This window comes from Poecilia formosa, unplaced genomic scaffold (assembly GCF_000485575.1).
Source record: "Poecilia formosa unplaced genomic scaffold, Poecilia_formosa-5.1.2 Scaffold6, whole genome shotgun sequence".
Taxonomy (NCBI): domain Eukaryota; kingdom Metazoa; phylum Chordata; class Actinopteri; order Cyprinodontiformes; family Poeciliidae; genus Poecilia; species Poecilia formosa.
In genome coordinates, this window is record NW_006799945.1 from 3,587,645 (window position 1) to 3,601,409 (window position 13,765).

The window sequence follows — 13,765 nt, forward strand, 5'->3', positions numbered from 1 at the left end:
CAACAAAAAGCACGTTTTACTTACAGAAATTAGACCTTAATAAATGTACCTTGAAGGTTATTTTCTATACTTTTAATTTGACCACTAGCTTTAGCAGAATGCACACTAATTTAGTGAAAATGACTAATGTCACCCTTCTTTTTCGTTCTGAGTCAGTAGGTTCACTTGATGACACACACTCGGGTTTACTTGATTTATTCTTAGACTGAAAAAAAAAAAAAAGTAAGTTGGTGGTTACAATCAACCAGAAGCTTCAGCTCTAAAGTTACAAGAGCAGCATAAAAATGAGATAAACTGACTATATAAGTTCACATAATTAACCCCTGGCATAAATAACAATAAATATAAACATTTCAAATAAAGGAATGAGAGTGCATTCACACATAACATTCAAAGACTATCCCACGATTGTAACAAAAACATTATATATAAAAAAAAGACTGACAACAGAGAAAAAACAAATTGGTGATTAACATCCAATATAGCAGCTTCTGTCCGTATCCATAACAAATAAATACAATAAATAAAGCTAAACAAAGTACACAGTGATTATTTCCCAATGAACAGTTGACAAAATAGTTTACATTTGCAAAATAAAATACAGCTGAAATGGACAACGTTCAAAATATATATTCTAAACATGGTGAAAATGCACATGAAACCCTACACATGATTAGATTTGTCTAAAATAAATGCTAAAATATAATACTGGTAAGGAAAACACAGAGCTGATCCTAATACATACCACAGTTACAGACGGCAACAGAAAAAGGCTAACTGTCACTGGTAGCTATGGTAACCACCAACTGTCAACTTAACAATAAAAGTCATGATAAAATAACTAAACAAAACTAATTTGTAAAATAAATAAACCAGTTTTAACAAACTTCACATCTACATTAATGTTCCGAAAAACCCATTTAAACTGCGAATCCTATTTGCAGTTCAAATTAATTATTTTAAAAAGAGAAGAAAAATGATGCACATCTTTTTAGATCCTTGTTGCAAATCAAAATCTAAAAAGTGTGGCATGAATTTCTATGCAAACCCATGTACTCTGTTACCCCTAAATAAAATCCAGTACATCCAGTTGCCTAAAGAAATTACCCAATTTATGAACTAAGATTTGTTGAAGAATGTTAGTGGAAGGCCAGGAAGGACACTGCACATTTCGGAGATAAAGGTGCAGGAATGTTTAAGAACCATTTCTTTAAAATGTTGTTTAAATTATGAGTAGTACTACATATAATTTAGTCTTTTGCAGAATAATTTATTCCTTTGAACTTTTCCTTAATCACATTGCATACTGATTGACAAAGGCAAAATCATGCAGTTGTGAAGTACAGGAAGCTATCATTTGCAGCTGTTACAGCTGAATATGTTTCCAAACCAAATAAGCTTAAAATTTCTGTGACTAGTTTTGTGCTGAGTGATGTATATGTAAATATATAAGTGATATGTTCTCCAGAAAATCGTTATCAGATCTTTGCAGCTCATCTCTAACAGGTTCAGATTACTGCAACTCATTAATTCCCCGGAGTGGTTAAAAAAAAACCCTAATTCAACGAAATCAAAAACACCAGACACCAAAAGAAATGTTACTGCACTAACTGAACCAAACCTCAGAGAAAGACTTTTTGTGGTTATGGTAGTTGCTTACATCAGTCCTGCTGCACATTATGCATTATGTAGCATGATGTCTAAGATGTCTAAGAGTCAGCAGTATAAACCACAGTACCAGTAACAAGTTTCTGCCCCGTTTGAGTCATTTGAAAATTCCATTTAATACTAAATTCGACTTAATAAAAAGATAATCTTGACAGATAACGCCCCCCCTCAGCCCCGCTCCCAAAAAATCCCTAGTAACATATAAAAAAATGTGTGAAGGAAGGAACCCAAGATCAGTAGATTAGGAAGGAAAAACAAGCAGTAAAAGAGTAAATAGGGCATTATTAATAATTTGATTATTTTTGTAATCAAATATAAATTATCTAAAAAAAATAATATGAACCATATAAGTTCTATTATTCAAATTTGGAATGTAAAAAAGAAATAATAAAAAATACTGTATAAATTGTGTTACCTGCAGTACTTCAATGAGCCGCATGGGGGCAACACAGGAACACATTTGTGTGTTTTCCAGCCCAACTAGCTGCTAGCAGTGGTTAGCATTATTTAGCAGGAAAAGTTTGTATTCAGTTTCTTCGTGTGGAGTTTGCATGTCCTCCATGTCCATTGATAGGTTTACATTATGCAAACTCAAATCCTTCAGCAAGCAAATATGATGATCTTAATACAACACTGTAAGTATTTACTTTAAAGATTATTTAAAAATAAATTTATATCCATGTTAAATTTATGCAATCATTATACTAGAATTTTTTTTTTAAATTGAACAAATAAAATCACATTCCTCTTGATAATTTACAAAAACTCAGTAAAGCATAGATACCAAGCAACTGTGTGGTTGCCTAAGTGTTCACTGAACAAACACACTGAAACAAAAGAAAACAGGTTTCCGACTGAAACTAATCAAACCTACAAACAAGGTGACCACTCCCTTTGTTTCTGGCATTACACCGCCCTCTTGTGTGCAAATGATCTAATTACCACATGAAATCAAAACCACTGAATAAAAAAAAAAAATAAAAAATAAAAAAAATCACTGTAGTTCCTTTTCCAGTGTAACATAACACCCAGAACCAGTTGCTCAAACTGACTAAATTCAAACTATATCATGCAAAGAAAAAAAAGAAAAGAAAAAAAACAACTAATTACAGATTAAATTCCATGAATACTTAGTTGTTTTGAACTTGTAAGCCGCATACTGCTGCTATCAGGTTCCCCCAGGCTGCACCCTGACCCACCACCAAAATCTCATCATAGAAGTTTTGAGGAAATTTCATAACATATAATGCTTCAGAATATATAAAACAATATTTTATTATTGACTTGAGATTGTCGAAACGTAATATCACATAGAAGCTCAGAACTGTACACTGAGTCTAGATTACCTCTGCCTATGCAAAATTATAATTTCAGGAGTCTTCCCATCCAAAACGGGACAAAACTTAAGACAACTTATGCCATAGATAGTCAAGTTTAAAGCGTTTGTGAATTTACATAGTCCAAGAATATAACTTTTAGGTAAACATTTGTGGTAGCCAAGCAGGACGTTATTTCATATCAATTCTAATTTATTCAATTTCTCTCTCAGTGTCCCCAACAGGGCTTGTTCTTTGAGCAGACTTTGATCTGTCACAATCAATGCCTGCAGTTTGAAGTCATCATTCTTCTGTAAGTCAGTCAGTAACTTCACTGATTCTTCTAAATGACTGTTGCTCAGCTCCAGCTCTCTCAGGTGTGAAGGGTTTGACCTCAGAGCCGCAGCGAGCAGCTCACAGGTGCTGTCTTTAACAAAGGACAACCTGGGAAAAAAATTATTAAATGTCAAAGTCAAACAAAAAAGGGTGTATTATGAAGGTTTTAGAGATAATGTGCAAGTAATTAAAATTAAACCAAATATGACATTTTCCCCCTTGAGTAGAAAGTTAAAAAACGTTCATTGTTACGAAATGGTTTATCTACAGGTGAAAAGTGAAAAATAAACTGCAGATATACAATTGAGGATGTAAAATTAGTGTAGGACCATGGAAACTGTTCTTTGGCTCACAACTTCCTGATGTGAAATGACTAATGATCAAAACTGCTGAAACTGTGAGTGCCTTCAAATTAAGGCTAAAATAACCCACTTGTTTAGAACTGAAACATCATAAACTCACTGTTTCCTTTACTTTGCTACTGCAATGTAATGTTTTTTTGTTTGTTTGTTTGTTTCGGTCATGTAAACCACTTTCAATTGTTGCTGAAAATGTGCTATACAAATAAATTGCCTTGCCTTCCTAATTTACCTTCCACTTCATAAGTTAATCTGTATTTGCATATGTTTACCCTTTACATATGTTGTCTTATTGGAACAATAATGCAGGTTCTTCATTTAAATATTTTGCTCAGGACTCAAATCTGAACTTTAAATGACTTAAATTACTTGGTAATTTACTTTATTTGAAGGGGGTTGAATAAGACTGTCATGACACTTTCATAAACATGACATAACACCTGTCATGAACATGAATAAGCCTTCATGAATATTTATGACTTTTGTCATAAAGTGTCATTCGGTAAATTATGACACTTTTAATACAAAGTTGAAATTATTCAAAATGTCTTTGTTATGACATCTTGGCATTAACCAAGAAATCATTACTGTTTAAACTTTACCTTTAATAACATAAAGTTACCTAATTTTTAAAGTGCAATCAGTAATACTTTTATAACAAATTTATATCAATAATGATTTATTGGTTAATGTCAAGTTGTCATAACAAAGACATGTTGAATAATGTCAACTTTGTATTAAAAGTGTCATAATTAACCGAATGACACTTTACGACAACAGTCATAAATATTCATGAAGGCTTATTCATGTTCATGACAGGTGTTATGACATGTTTATGACAGTCTTATTCACCCCCCTTCAAATAAAGTGTTACCAATTACTTCTTATTTGTTTATGCTCTTTTTCTGAATTTCAGAATTTTTCAAGGTAATTGTTGGAAATATTATGTGTTGTTATCATTCTTACATGTGTATAGATTATTGATCTTACCATAGCAGTCTTATATTATTATTGTGATTTTCCTTGGGAAGTGTTGGTCTCTCACTGTCTGTGTTAAAACTTTTGACTGCTGTGTTGAAGACTTTCTCACACTGATATCAGCCCTCCGCCCTTAGAGAAATCACTCCCAAGGGAAAAGACGAAATGACCTTGTGTGTGTAGAACTTGCTGCTAACTTGTCTCTTATGTCTATCCCTCCCTTCTCTGAAAATAAAAGATGAGCTCTAACTGGAAGTTATCAGAACGCGCTGTGGGCAGCTCGCTGGAGCGGTCTGCTGCATCTTCTCCTTTCTTGAAAGCTCGGTAAAAACTCACATAAGTTGTCTGTGGTTCATTTTACGTAGGTTGTCAAAAAATACCTATCAGTAATCACTAAAAAACATAATTTTTGTTGTTGTTGTTCTTCACAAAACACATCCATTCAGTGTCACATAAACAACCACAACCAAGAAACATTTGGTTCAAATCTTCAGCTGTCCTACTAAAAAGACACAAAACAAGTCTCACCTCAGCACTTCTAATTTACATTCGGTTCTGCTCAGCCAATCACAGATCTGCTTCAGGCTCTCGTCCGTGAACTGGTTGTAAGTGAGGTTGAGCTCTCGGAGGAAAAAGCAACGACTGACAGCTAAAATCAGAGGCTTGGTTGTTGTGGTTGCAATGCAGCATGTCAGGCTGCAACAAAAGATTGAAATCCCAAACATTTAACGAGAGTATTTCAGGTAACTTGATCTATCTAAAACAATAACACAAGTCATCTTTGGTGAAACAAGGTGAGAATTACATTGTTGGCACCTTGGTGAACATAAAGTTCAGTATATGGCAATATTTCCAATTTATAAATTACTGCTTGGGTGGAATTCTGCATTGATCTTTATCTCTATTGTAGAGAAAACAATGTGAGAGATGTGGTGCACATGATACGCACTTCAGTATCTCCAGTCGACAGCTTTGGTCTTCCAAGAACTTGGAAAGTTCTACAATTGCGTGTTCTTTCATGGTGTTTCTTCCCAGATCTAGATCTCTTAAATGAGCCGGGTTTGTCTTCAGAGATGAAGCCAACATGGCACAGCCTTCATCTGTTAAGCGACAACCTTGAAGTCTGTGGGCAATAAAAGTGAACTGAGCAGATTTTAAGGTCTTCAACATTTTCGAAATATTCTTCATCTAAATTTGTGTCTATATTTGTGCAGCATAAAGTCTTCCTCACCTCAGGGCTTCGAGTTCACTGTTTGGACTCTTCAGCAGTTCAGAAAGTTTCTGCACCCCAGCATCATCTATTGTGTTGGCTCCTAGGTCTAATTCCTTCAGCTGGTCGGGTTTGAGAGCTGAGGCCAGAGCAGTTGCACCATCCGCTTGTAGGTTTGTTTTGAAAAGCCTTGGGACAAAAGTAGATGTTTGCTCACTTTAAAAAAAAAAACCCCAGAAGAGTTTACCCAGTGGAAAGATTTAACTTAATCGATTTCCATGCACACAGTCAGTGCATCTGGTTGGCCTAAACGCCACAAAATAAACAATCAGTCAATAAATATTGATTGTGCTTTTGAAAGGCTCAAAAATATAAATAAAACAATGAGTACATTCATTTTTCTACTCTGCACCTTGTGGGCTGAAGATGAAAACTGGAAAACAATAACTGTCTTACAATTGCATCCCTACTAAAACAGTCTTTAGATAATCATGCATTTAATTATTTTTGAGTCAAATGTTTTTCTTTTTAGGTGCTTAGATTTCGTAGAAGTGGAGGGCTTTCTTACCACAACCGTTGCAGCTTACTGTCAGGGTGCTGCAAGAAGTTAAAAAGCTGATTGACTGATGTTCTACTGAAGCTGTTCCTGCTCAGATCCAAGTTTTGTAGATAAGATGGATTGGAGCAGAGAGCTGATGCCACACATGTGCATCCTTTCTCCTCAAGACCACACCCAGAGAGTCTGCAGAGAAACGATTTTATTTCACCATGATCACATGGAAATTTATACTTAATCACAAAAGTCTTATTAATTGATTTACACAAAATCTTGCAAATCATGAACTCTCATATGTCAATGATGTTGTGAATGTTTGCACTATCCACAAGACAAAGTGTACATTTATGACCTGATCTAAGAGTAGTACCTATAAAATCTGGAAAATGTTTTACCTTAAAGTTTCCAAATGGCAATTCTTTACAACGCCAGAAAGCAGCTTCATTCCCTCATCATTAAGTTTATTTTTGCTGAGGTCCAGCTCTCTCAGATGAGAAGGATTAGACATTATTCCTCTGGCCAAAGACTGGCATCCTGTTGTTGTCATGCCGCACTGTTTTAATCTGCATCACAGAACAAAAGTGACATAAAAACATTAATCAAGAAAAGATCAGACCATGTTCTGTCCTTAGTTTTACGAGAGACAAATGTTTTATGTTTCAACCAGTATTAGTTTGGAAGCAATTTTGCCTCTTATTTCATGAAAGTTATGCTATACATATGAGTAGTGGCAGCTCATTCCAAGAGTAGATAGAGCATTGGGTAAACTAGTCCTTCTGTGCACTTCAAAAATAAAGCCTGTTTTGCAAGTAAACAGTAACTAAAAAATGCAACTAAATATAGAAAAGTAGCCCCGATTCCTTTGAAAAATAAACAACCCTTTAAATCTAGTGCCTTGAAGATATTTTCAGCTTTATTATCTAGATGGAGTTTTCAACTAAATGTTTATAAAGTGTTTACACTGTGCACAGTCTGTTCCCTATAGATCTGAAATGCAAAACACACATCAGGAAATTTGTTTGGAGAAACTGACTGACTGCTTTTTCCCCTTTTGAGTTCCTGTTCTGGTTAGTGGGGATGAATAGCTGAACGTGGCACTGGTGAGTGCTTGTTATGACTAGGAAAGCTCAGTTTAAATTAATTTTACTTGCCATTTCTAACTCCTTTGGTGCTGAACTCTAAAATGACACAATATAGTGTCTCAGGTCTAGCCAAGAAATCTTGCTTGCAAAAAATTGCAAATCAACAAATTCATACTCTAAATCTGTGAGTTAAAAAGGGAAGGATTTAAATATATTTTACCGGAGTTTTGAAAGTTTGCAGTTGGCATCCTGCAGGCTGTCAGCGAGCAGCTGCACTCCGGAGTCGTTCAGAGTATTTCCACTTAGATCCAGCTCTTCCAGTCCTCCAGACTTCATGGTAAGAACTGAAGAAACATAACTGCAGCACCTGTCAGTGAGGTTACTCTCACTTAACCTGAGTTGAGCAAGAAAATTATGGTAAGCAATCTTGTGCACCAAGTAGAACAAGGTTAACATGAGTTAGGTTTACTTACAAAGCTGTCTTTGCTACTTTAAGCACTGGTAGCAGCCGCTCTAGGACTGCTTCAGATCCGTAGTACTTTCTCAGATCGAAGACAGACAAGTCTTCATTGGAAACAAGCAGCACGAAAGCCAGAGCCGACCAATGGGCCGGTAAAATTTTGCTGACATCCCCTGAATTGTAATACTTTTGGACATGCTCCACAAGAGATTGGTCTCCTAACTCATTTAAGCAATGGAATAGATTGATACCCTTGTTGGAATACGAGGTCTTCTGGATTTTACGGTGAATGTAGTTGATTGTCTCCTCTCGGCTCGGTGGAAGTTTGTCCTTATCTCCAAAGATTTTCTGTAGAAGCCCCTGATTTTTGTCTTGAGACAGACCCACCAGGAACCGTAAGAACAAGTCCCATCGTCCCTGATCACTGCTCAAAGCCATGTCCACAGCACTTTTGTGTAGAAAGATAATTGGACTTTCTCCTCCCTCGGAAACCAGTTTCACAGTGTTTGGGCTGAGAAGATTTTTTCGCCGATCCACGAAGGTCTTGTGTACATACAGAGCTGCAAGGAACTCCTGAACGCTTAAATGTATGAAAGAGTAAACTTCCTTTTTGTGAAGACCCGATTCTTTTCTTATGATCTGTGTGCAAACGCCCGAGTAAACAGCAGCTTGTTTCAGATTGATGTCGCATTCCTTCAAATCTTCTTCACGAAAGACTATGTTGCCATTTTGCAGCTGCTCAAATGCCAGTTTTCCCAATTTCATGATCATGTCTCTGTCAGTATCACCTCCTTGGTAATCTTTTTGATTTTTCAGCTCTGTCTGTTTGATCAGGAAATGCATGTACATTTCTGTTAGGGTTTTTGGGAGCTCAGCTTGATCCTCTTTCATGAGGAGGCTTTGAAGTGCTGTGGCTGAAATCCAGCAAAACATGGGGATGTGGCACATTATGTAAAGACTTCTCAAAGGTTTTGACAAAAGATGCCCCAAGACCTTCTGAGCAATAGTCTTGTCACTGATTTTCTTTTTAAAGTATTCCTCCTTTTGCTCGTCGTTAAAACCTCGTACCTCTGTCACCCTGTTGATGTGCTTTGGAGGAATCTTATTGGCTGCGGCTGGTCGAGTTGTGATCCACACAGAAGCTTTGGGCAGCAGTTGGCCTTTGAATAAGTTTGTGAGTAATATGTCTACTGTTGTTTTCTTTGCAGGATTGCGACACATCTCGTTCCTGTCAAAGTTCAGGGGAAATTTGCTTTCATCCAGGCCATCAAAGATGAACAAAAGTTTAGAGCTTTTGTAATCTGAAACATCCAAACACTCGACCTCTTCGAAATAGTTACGTATTAACTCAACGAGAGAGAACTTTTCCTCAATTATTAAGTTTAGATCTCTAAATGAGAAGGGAAACACAAACGTAAAGTCCTGGTTGGCTTCTCCGTCTGCCCAGTCCCGAGTGAATTTCTGCACAGCCACCGTTTTACCAATACCTGCAATTCCCTTTGTCAAAACTCTCCGCGGTGGATCTTCTTCATTTGATAAAGCACCGAAAATGTCATTGAGATCGATTTTTCTTTCTTCACTTGTAGGCCTTGTACACTCTAATTCAATAACCTCGTGTTCCCTGTTGACTTCACCACTGCCTCCCTCTGTGATGTAAAGCTCTGTATAGATTTTATTTAAATAAGTTGACAATGTTTCTTCTTCTGTTCCTTCAGACAGAGTCATTGTCCTCGACTGAAGGTAGGATTTTAGTTCATCCTGGCAATCTTGGATGTTCTCTGAAAGATTAAAACCAAAAATCAAATTTTAGATTCAAGATTTAAACTTCAAACATCATAAACATACAGCTCTGGAAAAAAATAAGAGACCACTGCACTGCAAATAATGATTTCTGAACTTTTCCTGAGTTAAAACATTAGTATTGTTGTTTACTTTGCATTATTTGAGGTCTGAAAGCACTGCATCTTTCTCATTATTTTGACCATTTCCCATTTTCTGCAGATAAGTACTAAGTTTTTGCTGGGAACTTCTGAGACATGTTGTCTGTAGTTCATAAAATAAAAGAACAATGTTCATTTTACTCAAACATACACCTATAAAAACTAAAATCAGAGAAGCAGATACTTTTAAGTGGTCTCTTAATTTTGTCAAACTTTATATTTATATATTGGGTTTCATTGCATTGTAAAAGGGGTCAATTTTATTGTGCTATTTCTTTTATTTCTTTTTCATCTTCTGTTTGTGTCAAATTTTAGTGTAATACAAATAGTGCAAGCCACAGAGATGAACAGCTCTATACATCTTACCTTTGAGTTTTGGAGCGACACCCCTGACTTGATCTGTTGCGGCTGGAGCTGAAACAGAAATGAGCTGAAAACTTTAGGTCATTTTTAATCTGATTTGAAGAAAAATTCACAATTCTAAATTAGACAAATCTAAACTAAATCATAAATCAGACATGTTTTAAAATTAATTTCAAATTATTACCATGTGTGCAGTTTGTGTTGACAATAATATTGCCATTGCTTATGTTCACATTACTAAAACTGGGTGAGGTGATGACGCTTCCATTCTGGGCGGTGAGGACGTTGCCTACCGGTGCAGCTTGATCTAAAACAGAACAGACAACTTAGTTACATTTGTCCCATGTTTTTTTTTATGTAAATATTTTTACTTAACCTCAGAGGTGAGTAAATCTGCAAGGGTAAGACAGGAACCTAATTTTAAAAATTAAAACTTAGAAGCCATAAATAAAAAGTCTTCCTTATTGACAAAACATTACTTCATTCATTAAAAAGACATCCTGGGCCTACGTCAGCTAAATTATCTGCAAAACGTAGGACTAAATTCATACTGACTTGAAATTTCTGACATAATGACATGTTGTTATGCCATAAAGCTGCTCTCTCATTGTTTCCTTTTTCTAGTGTTTCAAAAAGCACATTATGTGGCTGTAAACAGAAATAAATGAAGTGGATCATGTGGAATATAACTGAATATGACAACAGCTGAAACTGAAAACTAATTTAGCTATTTTCTTGTACTTGGTGGTGACTTGACTTTGTAATTCTGATCTAAATGACTAATTTTGTTAATAATTGCCTTAGGTCAGATGCGTCAAACTCAAGGCACAGGGCCAGATTTTTATGTAGCTTTTAATGTAGCCTTCTAGGCTCCAAATTACATCAATAACTCCCTCCAGTTTTTCACAAATCTACAAACTTTACTCAGAAAATTCATATAAAATCAGCAGATGCCCAAGTTTTTCTGATTTTACCGACATTTTTTTCTCAAAAGTGATTGTTGCCTCAGCCTCGCATGATGTCAAGTTGCAATCTGTGACTGATACAGTGAATAATAAACACACATATTAGCATGAATACCGTAAGAATTCCTTGCAAATATTTCTAAATGATCACAAAATCTATGATTTTGATTGCAAAAATAACACAAAAACAGTCACAAACTCCTGGATGCACTGATGCAGTGTGAAAAGATGTTCATTATTGTTTCATTTTAAGAAACACCTATTGAATGCTGAAACAGCTATTTATTGATGTTTTAGCAATTGAATGGGTTTTGATACGGCCTAAAATGAAAATGAGTTTGACATCCCTGACTTAGGCACTTAAAATAGTTGTTCATAGATAAATCAAATCAACTGTCGTACACTTTTGATTTACTACCACCTCACCCACACCCACATACAGAAACAGGTTCTCACTCGATTTGACTGTCTCGAGTCCAGACAGAGGATGTGGGCTGCTATCGAATAACAATGTTCTCATTTCTGTCTTTGCCAACTTTTATTAAAATGTAACCGAATGGCATTCTGGACTAATCTCATTGAGTCACCAGTTTTTGTTTTGATAATTTGACAGATGATTGTCTTTCTGCTCTACATCTGAATTTACATCTACATCTCTATATCTGAATTTGTTCGGAACCGGACAAAAGAATCATTTGCTATGCTCGCTCTTCCTTCTCAAAGTCAAACCAAGCCTTGTAAATACAAAAGTGATTCACTGTAAAAATGAAGCTTTGATCTTACCATGTTGTGATGTCGCCATGTCGACAGCCTGACCAGTTGCAAACTGCCTCTCCATAGTCACACTATTTTAAACTCCAACAAGCAAACTAAGTGACTGAGACATTAAGTTTATCCTCTTCCTGTATGTCCATCCTGGCATGTCTGTCTGTTTTTGTTAGAAAATAAAAACGCTCTCCTCAAACCAACACTACTTCCTGCTGACTGACATAAAAAGGAAACCTAAGAGTTTGCAGCTGCCAGTTTCATTTGAATTTGGTCACGTGAGGCAAACATTGTGTTTTGTGTACGATATGACTCACATCTCTGTGTACTTATATCTCCAAGGACACAGACACACAATAAATGCACTTAAAGTAATAAAAGTGAATGACTTAGAATATGGTGCTTCAAATTCCATTTGGGTATAGTTTTCATTAAATAAGATATGATAAAATACTACAATTGTAGAAAAGAAATTTGTGGGAGTGGTTTTTGACAATTTATAAAGAAGTGCAAGGATTAAAGCAGAAGCAAAAATCCTCTCTCAGGTATATGTGTAAGTAGTTTGTGTAACTTGTGATTCTAAATGTATGTTTGAGGTATCTTTGAGGACTGACTACGAATGCTTGGATGTGATAAAAATGTGACTAACTGCAAATTTTTGTTTGTGTTTCTTTTTCTGTCAGTTTCCTGTAAGAGTGAATGAGTGAATGTGCGCTTCCTGTTTTAATGTTTTTAAGACCAAATGTTAGAAACCGATCCATTAGAATCCCTTAATTTTGTAAAAGAATGTGATGTTTGAGATTACTTTTAAGATCCTAGATTGTTTTGTGTTAGGGATAGCAATTTTATGTTGACTTTTCATGAAAAAAGAGAGAGATTTGTTACTTTGAAGGGTATAAGAGTGGTTCCATGGATGGCTTATCAGATTATTGTTATTATTATGTGTCAAACAATTCTTCTGTGTTATTTAATTGTTTTATTTTCAAGCTTAATACGAATTTAAAACTATTGTATACTACTGTATATATAGCCCTCTATTCAATTAACAAGGAAACCTTTGCAGTTCTCTGGTTCACCACAAGGAGGCAGCATCAATAAGCCAATAAACATTTTTCTAACAGCTAATCTTAATAAGGGGGTAATGTTTACATCGTTTATAAATGAAGCGTAATTAAATCTGCCATGAATGCTCAGGTTAGTTAGCATAGCCACCGATGGCCGCAGAGCTGCAAACATACAAATAAAATATCATTAGTAACTCTTGGTGGTTCTAACCTTTTACCTTAACCTATAAACCTTACTTTATGTAATAACATTAAATTTACAATACATGTATTTAATTATTAACTATAACATTTCTATATTACAAATGAACTAAAACGTATTCCAACTGTTTCAGCTGTTCGACAGTTAATCAAATATAATCAAATATAAATACAATTTACTCATCAAAACACTCACCTTGTTCCCTCATCAACCAAGCGCTAGCTAATTGATTGTCTGGACCTTAATTTGACTGCTCCTTAATTATTTCCTTTTCACTGCGACCCATGCACTCTCTCTCTCTCTCATTGCACGACGTTCAAACAGTTGTGTTGGTGTTTATTCCCCAACCAACACAGATGTATATCTCAGTTGCTGTCTGCAGTGTTGTGTCAGTCACCCAGCAACCCTGACCTCTAACGCCCTTTCAAAACAAAAGCATCAGCCGCAAAACAACAAACAACTCTTGGCCAAATGAGGAAACATAAAAAAAAAAAAAAAAAA

The 13,765-nt window shown here is 35.6% G+C and overlaps 1 protein-coding gene across 1 annotated transcript; it reads right to left on the reverse strand.

Moving 5' to 3' along the window:
• Nucleotides 1-2,817: 2,817 nt before the first annotated feature.
• LOC103149114 (protein NLRC3-like) lies at nucleotides 2,818-12,281 on the reverse strand. Its single transcript, XM_007568137.2, has 11 exons — nucleotides 12,017-12,281; nucleotides 10,453-10,575; nucleotides 10,272-10,319; nucleotides 7,979-9,743; nucleotides 7,726-7,899; nucleotides 6,819-6,986; nucleotides 6,436-6,609; nucleotides 5,889-6,056; nucleotides 5,607-5,780; nucleotides 5,186-5,353; nucleotides 2,818-3,428 (listed from the first exon to the last, which is right to left on the reverse strand). Exons 1-11 carry the CDS (start codon nucleotides 12,069-12,071, stop codon nucleotides 3,182-3,184), a joined length of 3,264 nt encoding a protein of 1,087 aa, XP_007568199.1. The 5' UTR covers nucleotides 12,072-12,281; the 3' UTR covers nucleotides 2,818-3,181.
• Nucleotides 12,282-13,765: the final 1,484 nt, after the last annotated feature.